This window comes from Haliotis asinina, chromosome 3 (assembly GCF_037392515.1).
Source record: "Haliotis asinina isolate JCU_RB_2024 chromosome 3, JCU_Hal_asi_v2, whole genome shotgun sequence".
In the NCBI taxonomy this organism is placed as follows: domain Eukaryota; kingdom Metazoa; phylum Mollusca; class Gastropoda; order Lepetellida; family Haliotidae; genus Haliotis; species Haliotis asinina.
This window is the reverse complement of record NC_090282.1, coordinates 54,353,317-54,371,923: the sequence shown is the minus strand read 5'-3', so window position 1 is coordinate 54,371,923 and position 18,607 is coordinate 54,353,317. Positions and strand designations below refer to the sequence as shown.

Below are 18,607 nucleotides of genomic sequence, written 5' to 3'. Positions count from 1 at the left end.
GTAGAAAAGATGTACATTTACAAGACACAGTGTCATACACCAGTGTAAAACACAAACATGTGCATTTACAAGGCCAAGTTTTGGATGGCATACACCAGTACAAAACACGAACATGAAACGCCTGATAATACGCCTTCAGATTGACCTTAACCATATGCCTGGTGTAGGCGGGGTGTGACATGCTGATTGTGAAGCTAACAGCAGATGGGATACCTTTAGATTTTCTTTACCGACGTTAAAGCATTTTACTAATTTGGGTGTGCAAGAGGCCATGTTTCCGTACAACATATTGCGATGTCAATTTTAGCGGATTCATATCATAATGCAATTTACAGCACTATTTACTTACAGCACTATCCATGGCTGACTTACCGGAAACGCTTTGGGTATATTGCAAGAGGTCATGTAAGTTAACTGACTAGAAAATCATGCATTCAGCAAATATGTTTAGCGTGTCTAACGCACCAGCGAGCATAAAACAGTTGTCGAATGTTTGCTGCGCATGCATCATTACTTTTGTATTTGGTGATATATTTTAACAGGGAATCCCGTCAACTGAATTTCATTTTGTTCTTTCAGCTGCGTATCTGATTATCTATCGACAACAACCCACAGTATCTTCACAACGTCTGGTAAAACAAGTGCACTGTCCACCTGTTGTTACGAGAATCAAGGAAGGTTGACAACGTGTCGACTAAAGTATATGCTGTTTACGTGTTACCAATGTCTGGTTAACTAAAGCAGACGGTTCACTTTCTATGAAGAGAACCAGTGCATGTTAACAACATCTGGTTAACTAAAGTTGACGAAACATGTTTGAAATGTTATGGTGAATCGCCTGCAAATAAGAATACGGTTCACTTTCTATGATGAGAACCAGTGCATGTTAACAACATCTGGTTAACTAAAGTGCACTGTTCACGTGCTATGAAGAGAACCTATGCATGTTAACAACATCTGGTTAACTAAAGTTGACAAAACATGTTTGAAATGTTATGGTGAATCGCCTGCAAATAAGAATACGGCACACGATCTTGATAATGGCATTATTCACAGGGTTTTTTTAGCATGGAGGGGGTGGAAGTGTTGTTTGGCGGTATAGTACACGGAGGATGGAAGTGTCGTTTGGTGATATAGCAAGATGGAGGATGGAAGCTTTGTTTGGCAGTATAGCAACATTTAGGATGGAAGTGTTGTTTGGTGGTATAGCAACATTTAGGATGGAAGTGTTGTTTGGTGGTATAGCAACATTTAGGATGGAAGTGTTGTTTGGTGGTATAGTACATGGAGGATGGAAGTGTTGTTTGGTGATATAGCAAGATGGAGGATGGAAGTGTTGTTTGGTGGTATAGCAACATTTAGGATGGAAGTGTTGTTTGGCAGTATAGCAACATTTAGGATGGAAGTGTTGTTTGGTGGTATAGTACATGGAGGATGGAAGTGTTGTTTGGTGGTATAGCAACATTTAGGATGGAAGTGTTGTTTGGCAGTATAGCAACATTTAGGATGGAAGTGTTGTTTGGTGGTATAGTACATGGAGGATGGAAGTGTTGTTTGGTGGTACAATAGCAACATGGAGGATGGAAGCTTTGTTTGATGGTATAGCAACATTTAGGATGGAAGTGTTGTTTGGCGGTATAGCAACATTTAGGATGGAAGTGTTGTTTGGCGGTATAGCAACATTTAGGATGGAAGTTTGTTTGGCGGTATAGCAACATTTAGGATGGACGTGTTGTTTGGTGGTATAGTACATGGAGGATGGAAGTGTTGTTTGGTGGTATAGCAACATGGAGGCTGGAAGTGTTGTTTGGTGGGATAGCAACATGGAGGCTGGAAGTGTTGTTTGGTGGTATAGCAACATGGAGGCTGGAAGTGTTGTTTGGTGGTATAGCAACATGGAGGCTGGAAGTGATGTTTGGTGGTATAGCAACATGGAGGCTGGAAGTGTTATTTGTTGGTATGGCAACATGGGAGTGGAAGAAATATCGACTCTGCTTTATGCCGATACTTCTGTGCGCGGAAATGGTCGCTTCTCACATCATGATAAACTAGGAGAAGACAACTACAGTATTTTTGGTCTACCAAGAATGAAACCTATGTGCCTACCGCCACATTTTGCCATAGTAATCACGAACCATACACTCACAATGCTAAGTCCACAAAGGCAACAATCACACTACAAAAAAGAGAATTTGTCGCATATTCTTATAACAAGAGCCATTTGATACCGCGTGCAATTCCGACAATGGAGACTTATACAAAGCAAGTTACGCTGACCACTTCCTGAGCATGTCCTCCAGAGGTTCAGCCGGCCGGACATACGGGCCACTTGTGTAAACACAGGACACACGCCAGGATATAGGCTGGGAGCAGGAGCACGGAGCGGCCATTGTGGACCTTCCGCATACAGGGTGTGACAAGGACAAATAATTATGTCTTCACTTTCAACAGTTAAAGGATTTTTACTCTTTGATGAACAGTGAACACATACGACATCATGCAAGTTACCGGTTGAATATTGCAAGCTAATACACTAGGTTCAGAAACTTTGCAGCTTCCCTGTCAACATAGCTAAATGCAACATCCCCTGTTGTTTGATCGACACGCTTGGCATGGGGCACACTTTCGGCAGCACATCATCCGCTCACCCTGGAGATTTCCAGCTACACCTCAGTGTTCTGCATTGACAAAACGTATGATTCTATAATATGGTTTCTCTTTGTAGTCGCCCGCTTCCCACGATCTTGCCGCCATGAAAGTTTGTCAGATTAGAGAGACATGTCATGTTTCTGGTGGCGACGGACACCATGCGGGTTATTCCTGGTGTATGCCAAAGGTCACATGTGCTTCCACTGTCCAGAGCATTTGTCTCTCACTTTCATCAGCAGGGTGACATTACATGTCAGGTTCTTTTAACCACATATCTAGGTATTGAATTGCACACAGCCTTTACACATCTTTGGAAGTAATATGTTTGAGAAGAAGAAAATGACATTGCCACGGTATATGATACGGCACCCTTGTACAGAGTGTGAGAAAATACGATGTGATACTACACCTCAATTACATCGTTTGAGACAGAGATCATATACAGATATGGTCTCCGAGATAATACGATATGATACAACGCCTCAGATATATAGTGCGACATAACAGCATCGTTACATCGTGCGAGATAACGCACATCAGATTTATAGTGTGAGATAACACAATATGATACAGACAGCGGTTACACATCGTGACATAACACGATTTGATACAACGCCCCAGTTGTATAGTGTGAGTTAACATGGTATGATACAACACCTCTGTTACTTAGTGTGAGTTAACACGGTATGATACAATACCTCAGTTAACAGGGTATGATACAACACCTCAGTTATATAGTGTGAGTTAACACGATATGATACAACACCTCTGTTATATAGTGTGAGTTTACACGGTATGATAAACACGTCAGTTATATAGTGTGAGTTAACACGATATGCTACAACACCCCACTAAAGACGGTATGATACAACACCTATGTTACATAGTGTGAGTTAACACGGTATGATACAATACCTCAGTTATATAGTGTGAGTTAACACGGCATGATACAACACCTCAGTAAACACGGTATGATACAACACCTCAGTTATATAGTGTGAGTTAACACGGTATGATACAACACCTCAGTTATATAGTGTGAGTTAGCACGATATAATGCAACATCTCAGTTGTAGAGAGTTTGAGATAGACGGTATATGATAACGCCCTTGTTGCAGAATGTGCTAGAATGATACAGAAAGGCGCTGGACACAGCCAAACAATCAGTGATAACTCACGGTTATACTTCCAGTCTCTCAAAACACTACGTGCCACTTGCCGAAGAATAACTGTACATACAGCAGAATATATGTTTGGAGATGGGAAGCAGCTGGTGCATGAAGACCTACACTGCACGTGCACTAGTGTCGGCTAGTGTCGGCCTGACCAGGAAGCAGCTCTACATCTCCGCTTATCAGTCCTAAGTGTGTGATGCAGCGTCTTACCAGACATTTTGAACATGTGATAAGGCCGACAGAGGATGCTGGAATACACCCACACCCAGGCCTGTCTCACCAGTCCGTCCTGTGGATGTTCGTCTATAGCCTGTTGATGTGCATGTGATACGCTGTCTGACCGAGAGGAGGAAGTAAACACCGGAAAACACTGACATCGACTTGTGTCATGATAAGCCAAAATGATGCACAATCTTAAAACCAACCAATATAGAACTGATCGCTGGTTGTATCAAAGGATCAGTAACGTATATTTTAATCAAACATAAAAATGATCCTAATTTGAAGACATAAGGTAAACGGGGTTCTGGATAAATGGACACAACACACGCACGCACCCACGCACGCGCACACACACACACACACACACACACACACACACACACACACACACACAAACAGTCATGATTTATTACGTGATCAGAGACCCAGAATGAGCTCTGTCATTGCACCGTGTGAACGTATATATCTGATACTGTTACATGTCCCTCATCCGCTCTGTGCTGGCACCGTGTGGACGTACACTTGATGTTGTTACATGCCCCTCATCCGCTCTGTGCTGGCACCGTGTGGACGTACACTTGATGTTGTTACATGTCCCTCATCCGCTCTGTGCTGGCACCGTGTGGACGTACACTTGATGTTGTTACATGTCCCTCATCCGCTCTGTGCTGGCACCGTGTGGACGTACACTTGATGTTGTTACATGTCCCTCATCCGCTCTGTGCTGGCACCGTGTGGACGTACACTTGATGTTGTTACATGTCCCTCATCCGCTCTGTGCTGGCACCGTGTGGACGTACACTTGATGTTGTTACATGTCCCTCATCCGCTCTGTGCTGGCACCGTGTGGACGTACACTTGATGTTGTTACATGTCCCTCATCCGCTCTGTGCTTATTATACATGCCGTCGAAATATGCAGTGTGTCAACATCCTGCAAGTGTGTGTGTAATAACAGAGTATGTCTGTGATTTGTGGGGAGCTTGACCCCAACATATGGACCGGCCGATCCTGTAAGTTACCACTGCTTAGCGCCCACACCAGCATCAATGGCCATCTCTCTCAACACAGCAAATTGAGAAGACATGCGTTCAGGCATCCATGGGTGTTGATCAGATTTGGAGGAAGTGTTGGGATTCCCATTAAAATATTACAACATGTACAGACTTGGTCTGTGGTACGACGGAAATACATCACACGTGACATATAAACATGTCCTCCACGACTGCGGGGAAAGCACGGAGAATGCACATTTTACGTAAAATATCAGCATGAAAATATTGCTTCATACATCTTACGTGGATATTTCACAGTTTATTACAAACATGAAATAAACAAATTCAAAGGGTGCAAATAATAGAGGTGTACTGCCAGTAGAATGTGCGGTCCCAGAGGATGGGAGGAATACATGACATACATCACTGTTGTAACTGACCAAATGGTCATTACAGATAATCGCACCATTCAAATAGAAAATGTATATTATGTGGAGTTCACATCAGACCGGGCTATTGTTTCAAAGAATTGACTGTTCGCAGACATACCTCTCTTAAATTGAACGTGTCATTGTAGTGAATGAGTGAGTAAGTTTAGTTTTACACCGCATTCAGCAATATTCGTTCTCTAAGTAATCGAGTCTGGACCAGGCAATCTAGTGATCAACAGCATGAGCATCGATCTGCACAATTGGAAACCGATGACATGTGTCACCCAAGTCAGCGAGCCTGACCACATGATCCCGTTAGTCCCTCCTCACAACATGTATAGTCGCCTTTTACAGCAAGCATTGGTTGCTGAAAGCCTATTCTACCCCGGACCCTCACATGTTCAAAGTGGCATTGTAAAACAAATGAAGTAAATATATGTGTAGCTTTGTGCATGGATGAAAAAGCTGGAAAAGTCTCTCGTACATTATGCCGACGTATTCAACAATCATCAGGCACACATGACATGTGAGGTGTTCTTCCATATGACGGTACACGATCGTATTCAGCATGATTCCACACCAGGTAGACTTCTTGATTTGTGGGCGGTTGGGTAGCCTAGTGGCGTTTGCTCGATTCCTCACATGGATAAAATGTGTGAAGCCCATTCCTGGTGTCCCCTGCCGTGACGTTGCCGGAATATTGCTAAAAGCGGCGTAAAATCATAACTCACTCACTCTTGCTTTTGCTGTGCGGATATCATGAATGCAAACGACAATTAGTCTTTGTTTAATGACGCCGTTGTGTTCCAGAGCGACGTTAAACGTCTGATCACACCTAGACAGAGAATGTATAGAAAATTATTTTCGGTTGGAAGAACTACCCGTGTGCTTAGATATCACAATCAAGTATACTCAATATATACACTCTAAGTCTATAACTATTTGGTCCCCGGCTACAAACTCAAAAGCACGTTCTTGTCGCATATAAACAATTGTGTTGTGTAAGCCACAAGCACAGAGGCAGGCATTGTGACTGTATTTGCTGTAGTTAACGTTTGTGCACATGCAAAGAATGAGTGATCTTGTAACGTTACCAGGATGGGGTTGCCCGTGAGGTCAGCGTTGTATCAGTCGTCGGCCATATTGACATGGGGATTACCACTTCTGTGACGAACTCTAATCCAAACTCAACAAATCTAAGCAAATTGTGCGCCGGAAGTAGCTGACCACAACCCCGGACAAAATAAATATGGCAACCGTTTTCTTGTCGGCAAGGCGCCTCCAGTGTCCCGAGAGAGAGCGAGTTCTCGGTGGTCTGACAGACACAGAGGTCATGGCCTCAGAAATTGGTCTGATTATTCAGAGATTTAGACAAACACACATTCGGATTAAATAAACCAAGAATGACTGACGGGTTAAGCGACTGCACACTCTCGATGGACAAAAGGGTTTTTCTTTGTTAAACCAGTATCGGATGCATGCATGTGCACACATGCAAGTGAAGGGTGTTTTGTTTGTAGAGATATTAGTGTCACATGTGTACATGCTAACGCCTGAATGTAATCCAAATAACACATATGTTTAAACAAACAGGAAATAATATATGATATCAACGCCGACTTGTTTATTACATATCAACAGATATATCCTACTAGTATCAGAGGACGCCCATGGAAGTGTACATATACATACATTCACTGAGCTCCACTGAAACCTAGGTAGTTGAAGGGTGAGCTTCGATAATGGCGCTATTTTATCCAAACACATTTTGCTTTCACTGTGTGAATGACGGCAAGAGTTGGCACTGTTGAACATTTATTCTGTATATAATTGATCCTATTCCGTGAGCATAGAATAAATGTAATTTAAGATAATAAAATGGTTTACAGAAATGCATGAAATGTGGAAGAGTTTGATGAAACATAGGGCCTTTGGCCATGTGCGGGTCGGGGAATTCCTTAATTATTGGCTTGAACCCTTCAAAACAGACAAATGATGTCTTTCTCAGTCGTTTTGTCACAGTATAATGTTAGGAGGCCTCATAATGTTACATCTGTTTGGGCTAATTCCTGTTTTCACAGTCAATCTGTAAATTGGTTTCCGGTCTCTGGGTAGGCCTGGAAAGATTTGGGAGCAAGCCTCGTACACACACCAGTCTTTGAATGATGCTGAACGCCGTGTTCAGGCCGTGTATCATCATCTGTTTACTAGTAACGGACATTCATCTCTCGCTGTTCTGTCCAATTTGTAGGCAGATCAAGCCTGGGAAAAGGTTGTCGAACCGTAAGTCAACGCCTTCGCTGAAGGATTTTCTACCAGATCAGCGGGAAGTATGTCAGCACAAAGTTTGCTGATATTTTCAAGTATCTGTTTTCCTTCATGCCAGTATACCTCACGTCACAGTAAACGGTTGAAAGAGATGGAAGTTAAACCCATGCACGCAGATCAAAAGTGTCGGTTCATACACACACGGGAGTGTACCTCCTAGAGCACTAGTTCGAGCCATGCATAGGCGTGTGTTACCAAGCCAGGCATTTTGCATCTAAATATTTATAAACATCTAATTTACACACTGGAGTTTGCATTGATATTTACCCAAGAAAGGGTTTCACTAAAATGTATAGAAATATCTAATATCTACACGCGACTGCCAGACAAAGCACCACCATCATTTGTTCCCCCCTACCCAGCCCCTCTCCCCCCACCCCCCACCCCCCCAAATAAATAACATAAATAAATAAAATAAACCACACGCACACTCGCACGCACGCACGCACACACACACGAGATAAAGCGTCACCAACAGTTGTTCGCCAACACACACACACGAGATAAAGTAGACTAACAGCTAGTCTCTGAAATGAACATATTTTACTGAAAAAAGGTTCATAGTGAAAACAAATAATATAATGAAATGGAGCCCTGAGACTTTCTTCATTTTCAGAAGCTTTCTGAAGCTATGGAAATCTAGACTTGCCATATTTTCTAGACTTGCGTGGGCTTTCGTGGATATATATACTTCAGGGTCTGTACGACATACTAGAGATAAAGCACCACCATCAGTTGTTCCCTCAAACACACACACACACGCGCGCGCGCACACACACACGCGCGCACACACACACACACACCACACACACGAGATAAAGCATCACCATTAGTTGTTCCCCAACACAGACACTCACACACACACACACACACACGCGCGAGATAAAGCATCACCATCAGTTGTTCCCCAACACATACACGCACACGAGATAAAGCATCACCATCAGCTGTTCCCCAAGACACACACACACACACACACACTCTCTCTCTCTCTCTCTCTCTCACGCACACACACACACTCTCTCTCTCTCTCACACACACCCACTCTCTCTCTCTCTCTCTCACACACACATGGAACATGATAAAGTATCACCATCTGTTGTTCCTCAACACACAAACACACAAACACACACACACGTACGACATTAGGCATCACCATCAGTTGTTCCCCAACACACACATTCACAGCCCCCTCTCCCCGCCCCAACCTCACACACACACACACCGCCCCTCTCCAACACACATATGCAACTTGATGAAGCATCACAGTCGTGTGTCCCGTCTATCCTCCACAATGAAACATCGCTTATGGCGATCCCACCCATTTAGATACACCTACATACACATTTGTATTTTAGCTATATTTAAAGTGCAAGTGGTGACCATCTGTTTTTCTGTGACCGCGAATCCTTTTCGCATGTATATGTGTTTGTATATACCTCCTGATGCTGGGTGTCTGAGGCGGAATGACATAGCTCTATATCGCGTTTTACTCAACAGTTGTCTCACAAAACAAAAGCCCAGCGTCCTCGTTTGTCGTCAATCTGACCTTAAATCACATTAGGATATATTTATCATTCGTATAAATTATTAGCATTTTCTCTAATTTATTTACTATATACCCTGGAGAAAAGTCGATAAGTCAATCACAATAATGTTTTCTTATAAACAAGTACAGTCAGAAGACACAAGTGTTAAGAACATAACTCTCGGGAATCTCGCCACCTGGGTCCAACATGTTTCCGACAACTATTTGAAAATGTAGACATAACGTATCCAAGACGTCCACGAATACAGAGGAGTAACACACAGTTGTGTTGGAAGAACTGCGACACATATGACGCCATTCATTCAATACATGTAATAGTGAAACTGGACGCCCCACAGTCATCGTTCATTCGTGTTGAAAACCTAATGTACTCGGTAAGTTTGACGTATCAGTGTCTAGAAAATGGTAGCAATGCAATTCTTCAACCATTCTAGGGGAGAGACTAAATAGCTCGACTGATTGGGAAAGCTCATCATATCTGTCGCAATATACAAGGTGTACGGTGTGATGGCCTGAACTCCCCTTGCCGCTGCCTGACTCTGTGGGTCACCGCCAGGAGGGAGATGGGCTCGGCAGCCTCAGAAACAGACTACTTCATTGATTCTCCCGCGCGTGTAACGTACAACCTAACGGCTTATCGGAGAGTGACCGCGGAACAACTACTGCGTGAGAGTGCGGGTCGTGCGGTCGGGACACTCAACTACCGGGCCTGCCTAGGGATTGGACAGCCGTTGTTTGTAGGGTGGTCCCTCCGACCATCTGGGACAGGTATGGGGGCAGGTAGCCCATGTTGAACCAGCCTGGGTGAGAAGGAGAGAGGGAAAGAGTGGTTATAGAAGACAGGAGGGAGTGGGTGAGCCAGCTGAAGGTGCCCGTGAGTAGATACAAAACGGACGACTGGGACAGCTCTTCCAACTTTGGCGTCAGTTGCCAGGAAGTGTGACTTGACTGAGTCACTCTTTAGCGGCTGTGTGGATGCACATTCTTCCGATCTGGATCCCAAATAGACGTCGGTGATAGTGCGTGCTCCTTGATTCCTGTATTAAACGTACAGGAGTACCGTTTGGGGCAGGAATTTCAGCAAGGACCAGAATCGGATGTCTGAAGTGACCGGCTGAGACAGCAGACGTCAACATGAAGCTCTCTGTCGTCTGCTGTTGTCTCATTCTGGTAGGTGTCATCCTTCTCCACTTTGTCATGGTATACAATCATATAATGACAACTTCTTGATTCAGGGGGGTCCTGGCTTATGACAAGTCAGCATGTTACATTGATGTAATGGATCCCAACCTTCACCAGGACACACAGTCCATGTAGCGTGGATTATTGGGTGAAAGCATAGTGCAAATAGTTGTACACTAGCCGTGAAATGTCTTGAGACAATAGTTTAACAAGTCTGTATCATAATTAAAGTTTTATTTATGCTTGCTATGGTTTGCATTGGTGTCGTGGTTTAAAAGTTGCCATGTGTTGCACATGTGTGCTGCAGTGCGTCCCACACTGGAAGGCGATATAGCTTTAATAGTCTTGTCACAGTGTGTCCGGATGGGTGGCTTGGATCACGAAAAGACCACGCTACCAATAGGACCTGACGTGGAACTACACGCTTACAAATCTGTAGGAGTACTTGTCACACATATTTAATTTCCACCTTCTCCTTGCCATCAGGAACACTGATTCGCTATATATACATGTAACATTTATAGGGTAACAAACCGATTCGTAACAAATTACATTAGATATGCCACCTTTCTCTTGTTGTCCGAGTTTTCTCTGAAATAACTAAAATCTCAGATTAAGAGATCTAAAACAATCCGTGCATTTTGTTCCACAGTATCATTTCGTGATGTGGAGCATTTACAAACAGTATAATTATGAGATTCTTGCATTCCTGTACATGCCCCTGTGTATTGACAACAGGAGTGAAGCTACAGTACTGACCTAGCTAATGTTGTCGGCAAGTCGCAGCGATGTGCCAGCTTAGGTTATAAAGTTCAATCGACACTGGCTAAGTCCGCTCATTGCGACTAAATAAAGAACGACCCGACCCGGCGTTCTTAGATAGAGACGTGATATTATGATAATATACCAACACGTTGTAGAGTGTACGGTAGATTCATTATGCTCCCCGCACGGCAGCCGCTTGCTATAGGGAATTACACCATCATCTGGACAGCTTCATGGGAATTAGTACAAGGAGCCACAGAGAGACTGTCAGTTTGGCTTCACAAGCATAGGCCTAAGCGAGGGGAGATATCTGTGGGCAGGCTTACACACAGCACTATTGTTACAGTCCGTGTCGGTTAGGAAACCAAGGATATTAGCAATAAAGAAAATATAGAAAGCCTTGTGAAGCCTGCTAGCTTCACATGTGGCTGCATTAACACGATTGTGATCTTAGGTTTACGTGTTTTAGATGTGCTTGATAGATATCACATACATTTTACTGACACTCGTATACACACGGTGTGTTGGATTCAGACAAGTAATCATTGTACACCAAATGTTAACTATTGTTATACAGGCTACTGTCCTGTTTCTCAGTTGACACATCCTCTCACTGTTCATCAAAGAGTCTGAGCAAGATGTTATGATGTATAGTACCCTCAGTCTAGTATTCTCAGGGTAGCCCAAACGTCACCTCCCATCTGACCTGCCCCTCGATACCCACTAACCCACAACTGTCATTAGTCTCCACACGCCCTCAGGGTTGGGAGCTTTTTAACTGCTTGACATGAACAAATATTTAAATTTGTGTCTGTCGCGGGGTAGTGCGGGCGACTAAATGTTGGTTCCGAGACTTTATCAGCAGTGGCGATAGGTGAATGTTCAGGTCGCGAATTTATCAGTTCAGCTGAGACCAAGAGGTTCCGGCCTTGTGCAGTCGGAGTGGCGAGCCCGTACTCCATACTCCGACCGGGGACCACACCTGTCATTTACACAAGAGAGGGTGTAATAAATTACAGATCAAGATCGTAAGGTCTATATTACGACATTGTATTTATTGGTTGTCATAGATGTGTCGTACTTAGGCGGCTTTGTCGCGTCCTTTGTTGAGTGACGGACGCGTGGTCCTCCAAATCCCTCATTGTAATGGGAGAAAGGGTTTACCAAGGGCATTATCATAGGAAATTGACGTTATCTCATACAGAGGTTTCTTTCTTTCTTTTTATGTATGATATTTTTACACAACATCTCAACAGAATATTGCCCTTAACTAGGAAGTATATATTAAAATGATGTAAGGTTCATGGCACTGGAAAACCATTCAATCCAGGCAAAATAAAAATCAGCACACAAATGCCAATCTGACAGCAGTTGTCTGTACTGTTTTCAAACCCTATGAATTCTTGTTTGTTTGTCAAATATATGAACTGAAACATGTGTACACATGTTTTTGAAGGACAAGAGACTATTGTCAAACTGATACGAATCAAATACAATATTCATTGTGTATACATAAATCTGTTGTTTCATTCACTGGCGAAACCGACGTCAATATTGTATAGTCTGCAGGCACTCGGTGGACACTCATGCAGATCCTAAAACCAATATAAATATCCCATATTACGTGTGCACGCCTTTAATATAGTTTAAGGAAAAGAAGTAGTGTTCTTGTCAATTTAAAATGCATATTACAAAGATACTTCAACCAAGCTTGTCTTTGACTCATCAAATATGTTTATTTCAGAGACTGGAGGTTAGCCTGGGTCATGATCAGCTTCTGTAGTCAATACACAGTTGAGCCAACAATCTCGATATCCCACTGACGTAATATCGATAGTTCAGTTAATACCGTCTCAGCTCACCTGTGTTTAGCCAACAATCTCGATATCCCACTGACGTAACATCGATAGTTCAGTTAATACCGTCTCAGCTCACCTGTGTTTAGCCAACAATCTCGATATCCCACTGACGTAATATCGATAGTTCAGTTAATACCGTCTCAGCTCACCTGTGTTTAGCCAGCAATCTCGATATCCCACTGACGTAATATCGATAAGGGATTTCACATAGCAGTACTAAATGGTCCGGTTATGGTGTTTGAGGTCGTGTTTTACAAACTGGTTTCAACAAGAGTTAATATTACACTATTGCAGGAATCATTCCTGCTAGTTTTTAAGTATTTTCTCCTTATGGCATATAGAACATTTCCATGTTGTTGCTTTCCTGAACATGTTGGCAGCCTTAATGCCGCTGTTTTTGAGAGCAGAGAGTCAGCGGGGCAGCTGATGCCAAGATAAACTATCCTCTTTAAATGTATTTTGTTCTGTCAGAATAAACTTCTAGTTATGTCTGACACGTCACCTTTCCTTTCCAGAATATCACGGAATATTTATCGAATTCCTCTAGCGCACACCTTCATACCGTAATCTCTACGGAAAAAGTCACCTCGCTATACAATCGGAAATTACTATTATTTCCATTTACACCAGAGACTATACAACAGACCATATGGTCTCTGGTTACATCCAATAACGGTTGAATAACAGTTTTTTTTGTCTCCATTAGTTCAGTCTCAGGTGAAAACATCGGACCAACAGAAAACAAAATCCCTTAAACACTGACGCAGCTTTGCCAAACAATGTATCCTACGCTCTTGGGTGTCCAAAAGGTTGTTCGCAATTACGGTGACTTTATTGTTTAGGTCTTTCGGAACCAGATCTAGTGAATAAGGTGGATGCTGGGAGTTTTCCATGCCTGGAGCCATATCTATCACTGATCTGTGAACCGGTGCATTTTAATTTTCATTCCGTAATTGCCTTAAACGTGCAGTATACTACATTTAGCTGATAGTTAATATACGATGTTATACATTGCCTGAGTGAATCAGGCGATATTCAGAGTGACTTTCTACAGTTACACAAATATACATATTGTCTCATTATGAACATGACTTTAACATATGCACATCACACATCTGGAGGAAAGATTAACATTATATTCAAGGATATGTAGATTGAGATGACCAGTTGCAGTATATCCCTCGGCCTGGTAAAACCGAGCAGTTCCACAGAACATTTACGGTAGCAGTATCTTCCTTTGTCTTCGGCTGCTGTCAGTTGCCTTGTCCCTGTCTTGTCAGTTTGCATATTTCCGCATCTGCTAGTGAAATGGATATATTTTATATGAATGTTTTGTTTGTTAAACCGTCACTCAGCGGGTATGTAGCATGTGTATTTATCTGGTTTCCACGTCGCCGTGCTTTGTTCCGGTGGAAACCACTCAATAATAAACAGAATTCCTGCCGCTTTCAACGAGTGTCCATTTACAGGTGGTGCTTCACGTCGTGTATGTGGTGAAACTGTTAGGCGTCTTTCTTAGGATAAATATACCAGGCATTGAGCATAGGGTGCAAGAGTGAATGACAGAAACTGAAAACTTTCAGAGTAATGTTCTTTGAAATATGATCTGGTTTGTTGGCCAGTAACCGCGTGGAATAAAAGACGTGTATTTTGTGCTGAGTGTTAAAATCACACATTATTGTTTGTTGGCGCTGACAGCGTAGTCTATAAAACAACCGAGCTCAGGACATTGCAACATGGATGAACGCTAAGTGTGCTTTAATGGCGCGGAGACCGGCGCCGATGTTTATAATCAAAATATATTTTTGGTAGAGAGGTGATCTTACTCAGTTGAGAACTCAAGAAAATGTTAAATAAATACTGTTGTATTTGGATGTGGAATAAGGACAGTCAACAGGCCTTTCTATATGCCGCGCCGCTAAAACAGTGTACCCGTTGATCCCCCAGTGCGTATGACGTCCACATATGGCAGATAGCACTTTTTGTGTCATCTTTCTGAAACAGAGATGTTGATACTGTTACTTGTACCAAAGGAATTCCTAGCTGGACTACAACAGTCATATCTTCCACTGCCCCATGTATACTACGAGGTTTCGTACCTGAGTGTGTACAGTGACGACTGCCTGTCACTTGACCTGGTGCAGCAGGTAGGGATCTAAATACTATTCTCTGAAATGCACAAAGTTTATTGATAAAAAAATACGGTGCCTGAATTACATTTATAAAATATGACTAAAAGGAACTAGGAGACTTTTATCATTTTCAGAAACATTTCTTGAAATTGTGGTGATCTAGACAAATTCTAGATTAACATGGTCTGTATTGGGTAATATATTTGTTTAGGGTACGTGTGGCAGTTCCACCTTGCAGTTTATTAATAACATATGAATGCAACTCTACAACTTGACAAGAAGCTCTACGAAGCTCTCCTATTTTACCGGGTATTGTTTTTATTCTCCCATCCTAAACAAACAAAACTGTCTTTTTGATGTGAAAGTTTATAATTTCATTTTGTTTCTTTGATTTTCATTATCTGAAGCGCTAAGTTTGCGAGCAGAATATATTTGTGTGCTCAGCGTGGCTTGTTGTTCTAGCGACATTTGATACAACTCTCCGCTCTGCGCTCCAACGTTATCAGCTACTGGTCCGCCATCGGCCGGCGTTCTACCCCAACATCACGATTGAGACGTCAGGTATAAGTAGCTCTCATCAAGACATCAAGTACTTCTGATAAAATACAAGTCTCCACAATAGACAGTTTTCATCTTCATTATACAATGCCCCTGTTCACTAGATAGTTCGAGTGTCTCTTTAGATAGGACTTTGTTAGGGGAGATAGTCTGTCTCCAGCGGCGATAAACAGTAGCGGTGTACTGCTCAACCTGCTGTCCCAGCCCAGTTGTTAGCACGAAGAGGATCTCATTTTACGTTAATTAGGTGTGCTATCGTGGGTTGTAGTCACCTCAATAATGCCTACCGTTGTCACTTTGCGCCATGTTGGGTGTCGGCAAGTGACCTCTATGCAGTGTCGCCCTCTAGTGTCAAACTTTTGAGGTTGATTGACATGGGAAGCACGTGCCTCTACCCAGATCCGGCTCTGTACGAGGCAAACATGTGGAGTTTGGGATCAGGTTAATTCCCTATCAAGTATTGACAATGGGGTAAGGGGTTGGGGTTAGTAGAAACCCTTGAAGTTCTAAGTGGGTCAGGATAATATCACCTTACTATGCAAAATAAGCTTGAACAAACACATGGTCTAAGCCAGCCCTAGGTTCTCGGATGCACATTATCGATTGGCAAAGTCTTTCACATGGAACCAGTTTAAAGTCACATAAGAGACCCTACTGCACTTCACATACAAATAGACCCTTATCGTACCAAGCAGGCTGGAAAAAGTGAAGACATCATACCACGCTTCTGCTCGCCACTTAAGACGATATCAGATGATACTAGTGTCCACTTGTCGTTTAATGACCTTCACCTTCAAGGTGAATAATACCACATTTCAGTCAATGACCAGTAAATTGACCCCTCGTGGTCTCCCAACAAGTGACTACAGCCATACATGCACATCGTTGTCCCCCGGATACTATCATCAGTCAGAGAACCCACGTGGTCTCCCAACAAGTGACTACAGCCATACATGCACATCGTTGTCCCCCGGACACTACACATCATCAGTCAGAGAACCCTCGTGGTCTCCCAACAAGTGACTACAGCCATACATGCACATCGTTGTCCCCCGGACACTACACATCATCAGTCAGAGAACCCTCGTGGTCTCCCAACAAGTGACTACAGCCATACATGCACATCGTTGCCCCCCAGACACTATCATCAGTCAAAGAACCCTCGTGGTCTCCCAACAAGTGACTACAGCCATACATGCACATCGTTGCCCCCCGGACACTATCATCAGTCAGAGAACCCTCGTGGTCTCCCAACAAGTGACTACAGCCATCCATGCACATCGTCGTCCTCCGGGCACTACACATCATCGGTCAGAGAAACCTCATCACAGGACTGTTGCAACCATCTATCCTGTATCCGTTCGTTGCTTAAAACGGGAGTGTCAGTTCAGGTTTATTACACCTCGGACAGGGAATTGTCGCCTACCTGGTAAACTGTTGATGGAATTAACGGCACTCTAGATACAGCAAGGACATCCTGCCAGTGTGTACCTTCAGCACGTGTATATGTTTCAAGCAAATGGGATAAGTGTACCGCCAATACATGACACTATGTTTACTCGGGGGTCTCCGTTATTTGCGCCTCCTAGGCTACCAGCACGGCTCTGTGGTTGCCATCTATACCACACTGGTATGGTCAAACATATCCCTTCAGTTAAACTTCTAATTTGTCAAAATGTTAGCTTGTACTGGCTATAGTGCCATCATTTATCACCTTTTGTGAGTATTGAAGTAATCTTGTGGATCTACCGGGTACACGATCAAATATATCCTTCTTTGAGACACCTTAATTCGCAGGAGAACATTGTTTTGTTGTTGAGAATCCAGGAAATTCTAGAATTAATCACCGTTTCGACGACTGATGTTGGGAATGTTTGTATTCGGCGTTCAACTGGGCGACATGATCTTGATTAATGTTGCAATTAATCTTACCAGAAATATATCGCAACCCATCTTTGTTAGCGGCTAAAACCAGTAAAGTATTTCAATAACGTATATTTCCTATTTAAAAAGTGATGTTGTCGCCATTCGTTAGATAGAGACTGGGAGACCCAGACGAAAAGACCAGAAGACGGGGAGACCCAGTAGACGGGAAGACCAGGGAGACGGGGACACCCAGGAGACTGGAAGACCAGGGAGACGGGGAGACCCAGGAGACGAGAAGATCAGGGAGACGGGGAGACCCAGTAGACGGGAAGACCAGGGAGACGGGGAGACCCAGGAGACGGGAAGACCAGGGAGACGGGGAGACCCAGTAGACGGGAAGACCAGGGAGACGGGGACACCCAGGAGACTGGAAGACCAGGGAGACGGGGAGACCCAGGAGACTGGAAGACCAGGGAGACGGGGAGACCCAGGAGATGAGGAGATCCAGAAAATGGGAAGACCCTGTCTAATGTTTCCTTAGAATCAAAGCGTCGGCCATGTGGCAAGTGAACTCCGTGGGGCTCCAATAACATCACGATCCCATACAGACGGATAACTATCGACATACACAGAATGAAATTTCAAACGAACATAAGTTTAAAAATTTCGAGAAGATGAAGACTGGAAGGGGAACCAGAGTTGAGCTTCAGAGCGTCCTTTGTTAAAGGTTACGCAAGGAACGTCAGCTTGGCTTCACCGACATTGAACTACCATGGCCACCAGCACAGAAGAATATGAAGAATATCATGAGCTATTCAAAATCATCATGCAGGTGTTCCCATGGTTACAGGTACAGACGTAAGGACAGTCATATCCTATATGGCCAGGTGGCAGTTT

The 18,607-nt window shown here is 43.3% G+C and overlaps 1 protein-coding gene across 3 annotated transcripts in view; it reads left to right on the top strand.

Annotated features, from left to right (window-relative positions):
* The first annotated feature begins 10,014 nt into the window (after positions 1-10,014).
* Positions 10,015-18,607, top strand: part of LOC137278170 (protein madd-4-like) — a 41,979-nt gene continuing 33,386 nt past the window's right edge. For all 3 annotated transcript variants that reach the window (XM_067810355.1, XM_067810353.1, XM_067810354.1), the window contains exon 1: positions 10,015-10,518. In XM_067810355.1, coding sequence (XP_067666456.1) covers positions 10,483-10,518 — 36 coding nt within the window. In that variant the 5' untranslated portion in view covers positions 10,015-10,482. The remainder of the gene's footprint in view (positions 10,519-18,607) is intronic.